The sequence below is a fragment of the Myxocyprinus asiaticus genome, chromosome 3 (genome assembly GCF_019703515.2).
Source record: "Myxocyprinus asiaticus isolate MX2 ecotype Aquarium Trade chromosome 3, UBuf_Myxa_2, whole genome shotgun sequence".
Taxonomy (NCBI): Eukaryota; Metazoa; Chordata; class Actinopteri; order Cypriniformes; family Catostomidae; genus Myxocyprinus; species Myxocyprinus asiaticus.
This window is the reverse complement of record NC_059346.1, coordinates 30,039,003-30,054,060: the sequence shown is the minus strand read 5'-3', so window position 1 is coordinate 30,054,060 and position 15,058 is coordinate 30,039,003. Positions and strand designations below refer to the sequence as shown.

The 15,058-nt window shown below is 34.6% G+C and overlaps 1 protein-coding gene across 1 annotated transcript in view; it reads right to left on the bottom strand.

The window, feature by feature from the left end:
- Window positions 1–11,858: 11,858 nt before the first annotated feature.
- Window positions 11,859–15,058, bottom strand: part of LOC127419110 (allograft inflammatory factor 1-like) — a 38,231-nt gene continuing 35,031 nt past the window's right edge. The window contains exon 6 of the mRNA XM_051660246.1: window positions 11,859–12,388. Coding sequence (XP_051516206.1) covers window positions 12,301–12,388 — 88 coding nt within the window. The 3' untranslated portion in view covers window positions 11,859–12,300. The remainder of the gene's footprint in view (window positions 12,389–15,058) is intronic.

Genomic DNA, 15,058 nt, shown 5'->3' with positions numbered 1-15,058 from the left:
CTGCTTAGTGATCAAGTCCACCAATCCTGTGAAACCCTTCCCCGAGCCAATAGGGATCTGCAAATGTTAACAAATACTAGGGTTGATTAACCTTTTCATTAGTACCTGGGGTTGGTTACAATTGTTACAGAGGTTACCTGAAGAAGAACAGGGTTGGCCTTTAGTTTGGTCTTTATGCTCTCCATAGAGTGACTCAGGCTAGGAGGACAGAAAGTGAAATATTAGTGAACGAATGAACGTTACATTTATATAGGGCTTTTCTGACACTACACTCATAGCGCTTTACATTGTGAATAGGGGACTCTTGAAGTGATGGGACAATAAGTTGTTGCAACTTTTTAGATAATGTTGTGGTGTTAACCTGTGGTGTAAGAGACTGACAATGGGTGTGAAAATGTTTATAAACCTAGCTTCAGGTTTGTCCATCTTGTTAAGGAAACACAAACATGAGATTTTATGTTTTTCCGCCTGCCACCATACAGTCAGGGTTTGAGCCTGAAATTCACATAATAAACAAATTAATACAAATCTGTAATTATTCATATATTCCTAATAATAAAACATTTATAATAATTAGGGCAATTGATTAAAATGTTTTAATCTAATTAATTACACAATGTGATGATTAAATAATTATTAATTTAATTAATTATTAATGATTAATTAATCACATACCTACAGTTGAAGTCAGAATTTTACATACACTTAGATTGAAGCCATTAAAACTCATTTTTTAACTACTCCACAGATTTCATATTACCAAACTATAGTTTAGGCAAGTCATTTAGGACATCTACTTTGTGCATGACATGAGTAATTTTCCAACAATTGTTTACAGACAGATTGTTTCACTTTTAATTGACTATATCACAATTCCAGTGGGTCAGAAGTTTACATACACTAAGTTAACTGTGCCTTTAAGCAGCTTGGAAAATTCCAGAAAATGATATCAAACCTTTAGGCAATTAGCCAATTAGCTTCTGATAGGCTAATTGGCAATTTGGAGTCAGCTGGAGGTGTACCTGTGGATGTATTTTAAGACCTACCTTCAAACCTTTTTGCTTGACATCATGGGAAAATCAAAAGAAATCAGCCAAGACCTCATAAAAAAAAATTGTGGACGTCCACAAGTCTGGTTCATCCTTGGGAGCAATTTCCAAACACCTGAAGGTACCACATTTATCTGTAAAAACAAAAGTACGCAAACACCATGGGACCATGCAGCCATCATACCACTCAGGAAGGAGACGCATTCAGTCTCCTAGAGATTAACATAGTTTGGTGTGAAAAGTGTGAATCAATCCCAGAACAACAGCAAAGGACCTTGTGAAGATGCTGGAGGAAACAGGTAGACAAGTATCTATATCCACAGTAAAATGAGTCCTATATCGACATAACCTGAAAGGCTGCTCAGCAAGGAAAAAGCCACTGCTCCAAAACCACCATAAAAAAGCCAGACTACAGTTTGCAAGTACACAGGGGACAAAGATCTTACTTTTTGGAGAAATGTCCTCTGGTCTGATGAAACAAAAATTGAACTGTTTGGCCATAATGACCATCGTTATGTTTGGAGGAAAAAGGGTAAGGCTTGCGAGCTGAAGAACACCATTCCAACCGTGAAGCATGGGGGTGGCAGCATCATGTTGTGGGGGTGCTTTGCTGCTGGAGAGACTATTGCACTTCACAAAATAGATGGCACCATGAGGAAGGAAAATGATTTGGATATATTGAAGCAATATCTCAAGACATCAGCCAGGAAGTTAAAGCTCGGTCACAAATGGGTCTTCCAAATGGACAACGACCCCAAGCATACCTTCAAAGTTGTGGCAAAATGGCTTAAGGACAACAAAGTCAAGGTATTGGAGTGGCCATCACAAAGCTCTGACCTCAATCCAATTTGTAGGCAGAACTGAAAAAGCATGTGCAAGCAAGGAGGCCTACAAACCTGACTCAGTTACACCAGTTCTGTCTGGAGGAATGGGCCAAAATTTCAGCAACTTATTGTGAGAAGCTTGTGGAAGGCTACCCAAAATGTTTGACCCAAGTTAAACAATTTAAAATGTTAGCAATTTTGCTACTAAACACTAACAAAGTTCATTCAAACTTCTGACCCACTGGGAATGTGATGAAAGAAATAAAAGCTGAAATAAATCATTCTCTCTAATATTATTCTGACAATTCACATTCTTAAAATAAATCCTAACTGATCTAAGTCAGGGAATGTTTTCTATGATTAAATGTCAGGAATTGTGAAAAACTGAGTTTAAATGTATTTGGCTAAGGTGTATGTAAACTTCTGACTTCAACTGTATATTTACTGAGAAAGGTCATTTAGAATAAACACAATATATAGGCCTAATAAAATATTATAATTCAGATAAAATACTTTACATCATATTGTAGTAACAGACAAATGAAGCATTTATTTTAGACAATACAAAAAGTGACAGACTGCCCCCTACTGCATCAAGGTGGTTTATCAAGCTTAAATTGCTTCGATAGTAGGAACATTTTCTTACTAGGGAATTTACTTTCAGGTCAGGGGCTGATTAATTGCATTAATGTTTTTAACACGTTATTTTTCATATAATTAATTAATCATAACACTTAATTAAAGCACTGATTATTGAGATAAGGGAAAAAACATGTCCTACGTACAAAAGTCCTCTTTATGTTAAACCAAGAAATTCATAATAATAAAAATATGGAAAAAGTTAAATCTAAAGGAAATATGTAAACTTGGGGCATTTATTACTTCTATTTTTAAATAATTTCATTAGAATTTTTTTAAATGCATGCTCTATACTTGGAGTACATATAAATTAACCTGTCTTCAGCAAGAGGTCACAATGTTAAAAAGTGTTTAAAAATGCATCAAATTCATAAATAAATATAAATATCAACTGAAAGGTAGGGATCTGTTAGATATCAAACAATATACAAAGTACATTTTAAATGATATTTTCCATAAAAAACTGTCTATCAAAGTTGTTTCCTCACTTTGCATCAACTCCGTCAGATTTTTTATAATCCTGAATAAATCAGACAATGTCATGGTCAGCTATAACTCTGAGTACCTCTTTCCCACTCTCTGTGGTCTCAGATTTAACATTCCAACACTGTCATCCCATTGTGATAATTTCTTTTAAGACTCGTGGAATAATTTTGGCATTTTAGTTTAGGTAATAGAGGCAGCTTCAGCTGAGGAAAAAAAATGTCTCTAGTGTACAACGCATGGTTAAGATGGGAAAATATTCAATTTTGTCAACTGTCAGAATGTTCAGAATAGTGTGAAAACAGAAAAACAAAATCCTTGACTGAACACCATTATTAGACAATTAAAGACTTTACACTCTTGTTGGATGTGTCAAATTAAAATAGCATGCTTTTAGTGTGTCTGATGGATTTGACAGATATAAAAGTAAGATGTAAGCTATAAAGTGAATGAATGTCAATTTTCAGAAAAAGCGTTTTTATAAAAACCTGTTCCTTTACATGGTTAGTTAGCTGAGACCTTTGTCTATAAAAAGATATCAATTTCAAATTAATTTATTATTAAAAAATATAAACTCAGATTTTAAAAATATTTTGTCCCTTATCTCAAGAAACAGTGAAAGGAATAGTTAAAATAAGATATTTTAATGGAGATATGATGTCTGTTTGTCTATACAATGCAAGTGAATGGTGACCAAATTTTCAAGTTCCAAAAAGGACATAAAGGTAATCCATAAGACTCCAGTGGTTTATTCCATGTCCTCTAAATCGATCTAGTTGGTTTTGGGTGAGAACAAGACCAAAATGTAACTCCTTTTTCACTGTACATCTTGTCATAGCAGTTTCTATGCATGATCATGATTTCAAGCTCGATTATACTTCCTAGTGCTTTTACGCATGCGCAGAGCGCTAAATGGCGCTAGGAAATGTAATCGAGCTTGAAATCATGATCGACAAGGAGTCTGGCAATGTCAAGATTTACAGTGAGAAAGGAGTTATATTTTGGTAATTTCTCACCCATAATAGATTGTTTCACTTCAGAACACATGGAGTAAACCAGTGAAGTCTTATAAATTACCTTCATGCTACCTTTATGTCCTTTTTGGAACTTGAAAATTTGGTCACCATTCACTTGCATTGTATGGACAAAAACAACTCAAAAGCAACTCTTCATAAAAATATCTTTGTTTGTGTTCCATGGGAAAAAAGAAAGTCATACAAGTTTGAGATTACATAAGGGTGAGTAAATGATGAGAGAATTATCATTTTTGGGTGAACTATTCCTTTAACATGTTAAATCATTAGCCCAAATAATAATGATTTCTGGCTGACCTTAACACCAGCAGAAGCATCAAACACAGCTCCAGCTCCATCCAACACTCGTAAAGCTCTCTACACCTCCAGAGTAAAATCCACATGACCTTGGAATAGAAAGACAATCTATCATGATTGTATTGATGTGTTAAAAGTGTTTCAAGAAATTTTCCAGGTTCAATACAATTTAAGCTAAACCATCAGAATTTGTTGCACAATGTTGATTACTACAAAAAATTATTTTGACTTTTACTTAAAAAATGTATTGCACTTACAATGGATATGAATGGGGCCAGTCCATAAACATAAAAATACATTTTCAAAAGCATAGTCACAAGACGTAAACATTATACATGTTAACATGATTTTAGTGTGATAAAATCACTTACTAACCTGTGTTAAGTTTTATTCAAAATTACAACTTCGTTGTAATGCGGCAGTTTAATGCCAGCAAACCCTGTATTCTGGTAAATGACACCTAAATCATGTTAACACTTAGAATGTGTATGTCTTGTGGCTATACTTTTGAAACAGTGTGTATTTTAACATTTATGTATTGGCCCCATTAAATCACTTCTATTGTAAGTACCTTTCTGTAACTGCAATTTTTGCTTTTCTTTTTAAATAAACAAGGGACAAGTTGAAATAATTTTTTGTGTGGCAGTTAACATTATGCCACAAATGCAGTCAATTGAGCTTAACTTTCTAACCCCGAACATTCCTTTAACAGTACAGAGGTTTGTGTTTATTACACATTCATTGCAATCTACTGTGTGTATCCATAAAATTGTGGGTATATATCTCATATCAATTTAGGAGACAACAAATAGGACATTTTCTTTACAATTTAATGTAAAAACCTTGCATTGAATACAGTAGGCTACTGTAAGTAAGTGTGAATAAGTGTGTAAACATGCTGGATGAACAGTGTGTACCTGGTGTGTCTATGAGGTTAATCCTATGATCTTTCCAGTCAAAGGATACAGCAGCTGATTGGATAGTGTGATTCCTCTCTCCCTCTCCTGGGATATGTAATCAGTTACAGTGTCCCCATCATCCACATCTAAACACACATAAACAAAAACCACCATGTCACAGGAAAATAAAAACAAATTAATCAAAGGTTGTGTGAGAAAGTGCACAGACACATCCACCAGGTAACATTTCTCACCTCCGAGAGCTTGTGTGTATTCAGAATAGTGGAGCAATCTCTCTGTTGTGGTGGTCTTCCCTGCATCTATATGTAACTTGTTTTGAACCCGGAATATTCTTAATTAAAAAGTGCAATTCAAAGGCAAGTTCAAATACAGTATTTAGTTGGGAATCCCAATTGTATAACCTGATTGTGGTTTAATAAGGCATAAACGAAATCTCCAGTAGACTGCATCAAGTCATCATATGATAAAAATGTAAAGATCTTCTTCGTTCAGGCCCTCATACAATTTTTATTTATTTATCTTATATAATTTAATTTATGTTAATAGGAAGACATTAGATGTTTTTTTGTTTTTTTTTTTACCAGTAGGCTACTTTAGTTTACAGGAATACATCAACATGCATTGCCACTCTTGAGGATGCCATTAGAAAAAAAGGAATTTGGTTACCCCAGATCTAATGTATATCCAGGGTTGGGAGGGTTACTTTTGAGATGTATTCCAGTACAGATTACAGAATACATGCTGTAAAATGTAATTTGTAACGTATTCCATTAGATTTCTCAAGGTCAGTAACATATTCTAAATACTTTGGATTACTTCTTCAGCACTGGTAGATTTTTTCACTTGTTTTGACTATAAAAACTCTGCCAGTACAGTAAAACAAAATACACATGTTAAAAATACATTCTCTGAAAAACCTAAATATCTTATGCAGTGTTGTTTCTAAAACAAGATAAATCAAATTGATCTTGTTTTAAGGATTTTTAGATATTTTTACAGGAAAACAATACAAAAATTATCAAGAATATGATTTTTGCCCTAATATCAAAGGTCTTACTAGAAAAAAAGAAATTATGATTTAACGTGAATTTTCTTGATAAAAGTTTTTTATCGTGCCTGGTAACGTGCATGTAAAATGGCTAGAAACAGCATTTTAGCTTAGCATAAAGCTGACAATTTGCACAAGGTTTATTTCTATTTCTTCTGCTCCAAACTTACTTCAAACTTACTTCTCTGTCTGCTCGTATGAATGTAACACATCATAAGAAAGTGTTTCACCGCTGTTCAAATGCACTTTGGATCACATCATTTATATTTATAAATGTTTTCCATCTGAAAGGACTAAATATTAAATGAAACAAATGACAATAAAATGCAAAATAATCTCTTCAGTAATCAAAATACTTTTTGAATGTAACTGTATTCTAATTACCAATGATTTAAATTGTAACTGTAATGGAATACAGTTACTTATACTTTGTATTTTAAATACGTAATCCCGTTACATGTATTCCGTTACGCCCCAACCCTGTGTATATCTAAATATTTAAATTAATCAGAACCATACCTGATCCAATTTATGAACACTTTGCAATATGCTGTGGTGAAATAAAAAAATAATAATTCGTGAAATAAACCTGGCTTGTAATATGGTTTTCTCTAAACTTTTCTGGCATTCAAACCCACATCTAGACACTCACTCACTCACTCACTCACTCAGCCACCTCACCTGACCTGTAGTGTAGGTTAGGGTAATAAAAACAAATCTACTCTCATTGTTGAGGACTGGGGTTAAACCTAAAATTTTGATCACATGATCAACTCTTTACCCCACCTCATCAGCACTCTAGTAAAAGGGTGTGCAGGAACTGGTTATACTGCAAGTATGTCGCCATTCTGTCTTTGAGTAAGGTACTGAACCCTAGGCTACAAGTTACTTTGGATAACAAAAGTGTAATAATAATAATAATAATAATAATAATAATAAAATGTAACAAGCAACTAATCGAGGGCATATATTTGCATCTGTATCAAAGGACTGCATAAGTGTGGAAGTGCTTTCTCATTGTAACACAATATCACAGGTATGCGTTACCAACAGGCCTAATGTTGTCCTTTGTTAGGTCTACAAAGTACAGGATGAAATATTTGAAAGTAAAGCAAAACTGCCCCTGTATAGCAGAAACTTAATATATGATAGTGCCTTAAGCATAGAAATAAAGGAAAACAAACATTAATTTGCATTTAAAGTATTTTGGTAACACTTCACAATAAAGTTCCATTTGTTAACATTAGTTAACAACATTAGTTAACATGAACTGACAATGAACAATACTTTTACAACATTTATTAATATTCTTTAATGTTAATTTCAATATATAGTAATATTTTTTTAAAATCAAAAGTTTTATATGTTCTCAATAGTTAATGTACTATGAACTAACAATAAACAATTGTATTTTTATTAACTAACATTAACAAAGATTAATAAATACTGTTAAAAAAAATACATTGTTCATTGTTAGTTCACGATACCTAATGCATTAACTAGTTCACGATACCTAATGCATTAACTAGTTCACGATACCTAATGCATTAACTAATGTTAACGAATGGAACGTTATTGTAAAGTGTTTCCAGTATTTTCTGACAAGAGAGTGAATCGAGAACAGTATGTGCTTAACCACTGTATTGTTGTAGGGGGCGACATAGTCCATCACGACAGGACTCGAACACACAAAAAAAAATCTTTGTTGCAACTGACCTCAGTAGTACAGTATTAATACAGTTTTATTTATTATGAATTCATATAAATTTAATCGGTATTTATATGCGTCTGGTCAATGCAGAGGCATGTTTTATCAGCCTGTGCTCTCTGTATTTGTTTAATCTTTATGAGCTTGGACAGGTGTACACTTTGACTTTGCATTGAGACATCTACTTATTAAAACTACAAGTCACAAATTACAGTTTTGAGATTCATTAACATTAAACAAACTAGGGGTGAATCTTTATTTAGGGGAAAATGTCCATCCTTTAGGTTGATTAAAATAGGCTAATACTTAAAATAATAATTTTTAAGGATAGGTTATTTTTATAGATCTTTTTTTTTTTTTTTTACTGTCTTTAAGTGCTTTTTCCTAATTTTTAAGAGTGCTGAAAAGTTAAATTTTCCAGAATTTCACTATGTTGGGCTTGTCACCTTTTCCCATACATTTAACTTCCCCATCTGCAATAGCAATATTTCTAAAAAGTGTTGAAATCATGGACATTCTACTTTAGATAATAATAATAATAATAAAAATAAAAAATAAATTAAGGTTGATTAAGGCCATGATCAGATCTTTAATCCAGCACATAGTTGCTTTAACAAAGAAAAAACATAGTTTGAATATGTTTCCTTTTTTTTTTTTTTTTTTGAGATTTCAAAAAGTAAAAAGTGCCTTTCATTGAAGAATCACCCTTAGATACTGTAAAGCCTCAAGGTTACAAAAGCTTAAAAACACTTTTTAGTCTCTTTCAAAAGTGTTCCAAGAGATGTGTGAATTTTTTTCCCCTGTCTCGATGGGTCAGAGACAGAAACACAGAGAGGAACAGACTATTCTTGATGAGAGAGAAGTGGGAATGCTATTTCAGTGTGTGTAGCAGGCAACAATTACATACTTCATCTTTAAATAATGTCAAACATGCACTGTATAAAGAACTGGATTGTCTAGTGAGAACAAGGCCACTTCTTTCTAAATCTGCAACGCAGAAGTCTAATGAGGAAGTGCGCAGACCACTGATGGCAATACTGATGAAAAAGTCCTCTTCTTTACCATTCTGGAAAAGCCAAAACTAACTTCTGTATTTCAAAATACCCAAAGTTAACAAACACAACAGTGAAGTGGTTTAGAATGTGTCACAGCACAAAATTTGCAAGTAAACAATATGTCAAAAAGTACCTAACCTCACACAGCACAAAATAGGGCGCTTAAAAATAAACTGTAGACATAATACATCTGCCCATGTTGGTTACCATACACACAATCAACACAATTTTGAACATATGGGTTAGATCACACGTTAGTTGTTACAGGCTACAGATTATTTGCATTATTTGTGTGTACATGTGTTTGTGAGAGTGCATCAGGATTATCGTGGGTTCCATCTGTTCATACATTTAAGAGGTCTCTCTTATGGCTTCATTATTGGCTGCAGAATAGTCACAAGAAAGTTCCTTAAATTACAGCACTTGTACACTAGATATGCATTAGCATTCCAACTGAGTAGCTGTTCTGTTTCATAGAAGAGAGTTGGTTCCCAACCCTGTTCCTGGAGCCCCCCACCAACACTACACATTTTGGATATTTCCCTAATCAAACACACCTGATTCAACTCATTAGTAGAGACTCCAAGACCTGAATTGGGTGTGTCAGATATATACAAAGTGTGCAGTGTTCAGGGGCCTCCAGGAACAGGGTTGGGAACCACTGCTCTAAAACATATGTACACCAACACAAGTTTGTTTTACCACCATGGTGGGGAGTTTACATTGACTTCTATTGTTTGTATACCCAGCTACAGTGTACTGCCATGTACACTCAAATTCTTAAGGAAAATCTGTGTCCATACATGGCCAAATCAGAGCCCTGACCAACATCCAATTAAAAACGTGTGGATGGACTTGAAGAAAGCAGTCCATCGCAGCTCACCATACAATTTCACTGAACTCAAACAATTCTGCAAGGAAGAATTGGCAAATATTCCCAATATATGTGCTGGAGTAGAGACATCCAAACAGACTGATGGCTGTTATTAACGCAAAATGCACAAAAGTATTAAATCCAGGAGTGCGAGCACTTTTTAAACCCTGTCATTCTAGTTTTTCATCTTTTATGCATTTTTGGAACTGTTGGTTTTTTTCATTACTTGAATTGTTGTAATATTACATTACTGTGTATTGTACTGTCTTTTTAAAATAATATATTAAAACTTATTAAATATCTTATGAATGTATTATGGCTGCATAACCTAATGTTAACATAAAAAAAAGTCTATGTAGAAATTAACATTAAATCTCTGCATTACTCAGTGCCTGAAATTAATTTCTGAAAATGCTTTCATTTTTCATTTCTGAAATGGTTTAGATTTTCATTATTTTGTATGTTTATTCCATTTTTAAACCTTAACGAAACCTTAACGAAAGAGACACGAAGAAATAAATCCCCACTAACAGTTCAGGTGTAACAGTATGATCTTTACTTCCTCTGGTGTTTGCCAAAAGAAAAAAGGAAAAAATAAATAAAAATAAATAAAAAGGGGGGGGGGGGGAATAGAAACTTCACAAATGCCTCCACTAATTAATATGCTGACAGAGAAAACAAATAAGTCATTTAAAAAAATAAAAATAATGCATTTATAATAAAAAGCAATACAGTGCAGCCACTGAATCATACTGTGAGAATGAGGAAAATAAAAACATGAGAAAATTTAACAGAGGCACAAAAATAAAACCCATAAAACATCACATAACAAACAAATAAAAGTGAGTTTTGTTTGCAGGTTGAGTTCAAAATGCAACAGAAAGCCTCTTCTGCCATGACCTTATCTTACTCATAGTCAGAAAGGAGACTCACAGTGAGGGGGAAAAAAACAAACCTAACTCTTCTGAGATTTACTTCACAATAGGGCTTGCCTTACACAACACATCTTATGGAACAGACAGAAAACTTGTGAGGCAAGTGGAAAATAAAATAAGACAACAGCACTACATAATATCAGGTACACATTTAAACTTGCTCGAGTTAAAACGAGACAAACAGTTTTCCAAGGACTCCACACAAAAAATAAAATGCGACTCGGAATATAAATTCTAAGCACATAAATACACGCACATCCCCACACATAGATGCTTCACTCAAAACCTCTGCTACATCAAACAGAGTGAGGCCCTTGGAAAGTGTGGTTTCAAACCAGGCTATTCAGTGACTAAAAAGACGACTCCTAGGGATCTTAAATGCAGCTGGTCCAGAAGACACCTATCCATAAAAATTTAAGCAGGAGAATAAAGTACATCCTAAAAGCGTAATTCAAAGCATAGCTGTATAATGAATGTGCTTAACTGTTAATGTGCTTAGTACAGTAACATAACAGATTAGTCATTTAGTTCAGACAATCCACAAAAAAGGTGAAATAATGAGCAAAACAACTTTTATGAATGAAAACTATTCCAATTCTTGGTTTCCCTCATTCATCATGATGGTTTTTTCCTCACTCATATCCCAGCATTCTCCTTTCCCTCATCTTCCTGTAATGTTACAAACACAATGGAAGTTCTTCATTTAGGAACACCAGACCAACCTAAATCAAAAGTTTTCACTGCAACTGGCCAAGCAATATCCGAATCTTAAAACAAAATAGCCCCATACACTTATGATGTCATACTATAGGACACGGAGAGCAGAGTAAGCACAAGCTGAAAATGGCTTCAAGCGTTTAGAATTATGAATGACAAACTGGCAAAAAAAAAAAAAAAAAAAAAATAATAATAATAATAATAATAATAATAATAATAATAATAATATATATATATATATATATATATATATATATATATATATATATATATATATATATATATATATATACACATACACACACTGGAATGAAAACAAGCACATTGCTTTTGGGGAAGAAAAATTTGTCTTGCTAAATAAATGACGTCATCCTGTCCACTATACTTAGTACACTTGCAGTCTTGCACACATAACTTCACGGTTACTTCACCCACAGGATTTGTGCTTGTAAATACTATTCAGAAACACCCTTTTCATATAAATATATACATTGGTTTACTTATAAAAAGCTATTATGCACTTTGACTTTTTCACAGCAAATGTATACACCTCTCTCCTTTCCCCCCCTATTTTGTCCTTCTCAGAACTAAGATTTTCCCTGGGTCTTGGTAACAGATTCTAGGTAGGGCTATTTGAGCCTAGCCCCTAATGTTAAATGGTTGGGATTTGCAAATGCAGGGTCATCTTATCAAATCAATCTCCACTCCTCAGCTGATCTATGGTAGGCTGGTGATGTCACGTTTGGGTGGTGGCCCATCAGGTTTACAGCTGGTCCCGTTAGCTTTATCTTCAAACATCATAACCCTGAGAGAGGGGAGAAAAAAATTTGGCTATCAGTAAAAACCACAGATACACAAATAAGAGCAAAAGGTCAAGGGAATTCAACAATTAAGACTAAAATATACATCAGGAATGTATGTAGCTACTGTACATGTAGTGCAATATGGATAAAAAAAAAAAAATTAAAAAAAAAAATCAATCCCCCACACTTTTGCCACTTAAAAGTTAGGCCCATGATTTAAAGTGGGAAAAAAATAAATGTTTTACATCCATCAAGTCATTAGAAACATTTAAGGTAAAATCATTAAGCCATATTAGCATTGCAGGTGTTTTTACATGCAAGTTTAATCTACCCACCACTATAACAGAAAGTCAGTGTCTATTTTTGGAAATGGCTTATCTATCTAAAGTTCTCTAAAGAAGAAAATTAGATACTAATTTATTATATATATATATATATATGACTATTATTACAACAGATTCAAAATACTTTGACATACTTTTAGATGCATATACAAACAAGTCACAAGTCACATCTAGAGAATAAGGCTTCTATATACAACTATAGCTGTTTAAGACCAGCACACACAGGAGTCAGGATTAAAAGTGTCTTTTCTGGTGTCCACTCAGTGTCCAGCAATACCTATATGCAGTCTCAGCTTCCCACCGAGCAAAACAAGTAGATTAGTGGGGAGAGAGAGAGAGAGAGAGAGAGAGAGAGAGAGAGAGAGAGAGAGAGAGAGCGCGAGCGAGCACACTTAAAGAAAAAAGCTTGAGCTTGTGGAACAACAAAAGCTAGACCAAACCCTGGAGTTTGAGATATGAGGTGGAGATATAAGAGAGGATGACAGTGAGGGTGAGAATGTGAAGAACCGCTGATCCATCTATTCAGAGCATGCGACTTTCCATTTCAGGTAAACCTTGACAAATCTCTTATAAGCCCTTAACAAGCCCTGACTCAACCAACAGCTTCTCACAAATCACCTATTCACAATGTGTAGAATTTTATGATACAGACACACTCACACAAAGAAAACATCTCTATTTTGATTGTTCAACTTGGTCTTAACTTGTATGGACTTATTATTATCTAATAATAATTCCGTCACCATCCTCAGCCATCAAAGATTTAAAGAATCTGCAGCATGAGGGCACAGAACTGCAGAAACAGTGACAGTTTTTATAATAAGTGCTGTTTGCTAAGGCAAGCATCAGCGAGCAAGTTTGCATGCATAGTCTTAAAAATTATGCTTAAGCCAACAATGCGTAAGGCCATGCAAAAGCCTTTAACGGTTTTGTTTTATTGGGATAAGTCCATAAACGTTTAAGCATAAACCAATCTTTTTTTTTCCCCATTACCCCGACTACACATCTCTTAGGATGTGTTCACACTTGGCAGGTTTGGTTAGATTAAAACGAACTCTGGTGCGATTGCTCTGTTAGTGCGGTTCATTTGAACAAGTGTGAACGCTGCCATCCGAACCTTGGTGCGCACAAAACAAGCGGACCAAGACCCCCTGAATAGTGGGTCTCGGTCCACTTCCAAACGAACTTTGGTGCAGTTCGACTGATATATGTACGCAGCATGGACCAAAGACGTCTAAACGGACCAATAACAGGAAGTAATTTGCCTTTAATACTGACCTCAAGCATACCTGGTTCTTCTCATCATAGGAGCCATGTTGCCCATTACAGTTCGGTACAGGCGTCGGAATCATCGTCAGCCGTCCTTATAGCATATCTTCGTTTGTGCGTGCAACGGAGGAATTCCTGGCAATGTTTTGACTCCTTTACACATTTTATTAGCTCTTCGTTTGTTCTCAGCTGGTAAAAATACCACCATATATACATACTGTAAATCCAATGAGTGCATTTAGCCCAGCAGCCAGCATAGTTTTGGATGTTTGGAAAGTTCTGTCGCAAAATATACGTCATAAAAGCTGTCCAATCAGGTTGTGATCTTATCCTTATGCCTTTTGTTTTGTATCTTTAGGTTCGGTGTTAAAAATGCCAGTGTGAATGCTAAGGGAACCAGGACTAAATGTAACATTTTCTTTTTTGGTCCGGACCAAGAGAACCAAACTACAAGTGTGAACACACCCTTACTGGCTTATCCAATGTGCGCAATTGAGTGCATGCCTGTTTACGTTTTGACGTCAAAGCAATGTTTCATGCAAATGCAGTTCTCTTCCTTTTTCAGATTTTTTTTTAATACGCTGATTTTGGGTAGGTATCAGCATATTGGTGTGCATGTAAACACACTCACTATTACTACTGCACATACTTGGGATGCGAACAAACCCCTACCACCAAACCCTAAGGATTAAACTAGACACATAACTTGTCCCACATCGTTTGTGCTATGGACATGAATGATACCTTAAATTGTGCAGCTTTTTGAGAAATGTGCTGCTACTTCTCAAAGCAACTGGACTTACAGACTTTCACCTGGCACACTATAAAACAGGTTAAAAATCCCATAGACACTGAAGAAGGGACCAAAGTAATATCTAGGGACCAGTATAGACTTGATGGCCTCTTGAGACTAGACCCAGCAAGTAACCACATAGGAACCACTGAGAACACACTAGCAGCAACATTGTTCTGTTGATTTTAGCACCCCTCACATTTTCTTTTATTTGGTGTTGATGTCTGGTGTTATTTAGCAGGACACTAATTTGTCTCTCATTCTGA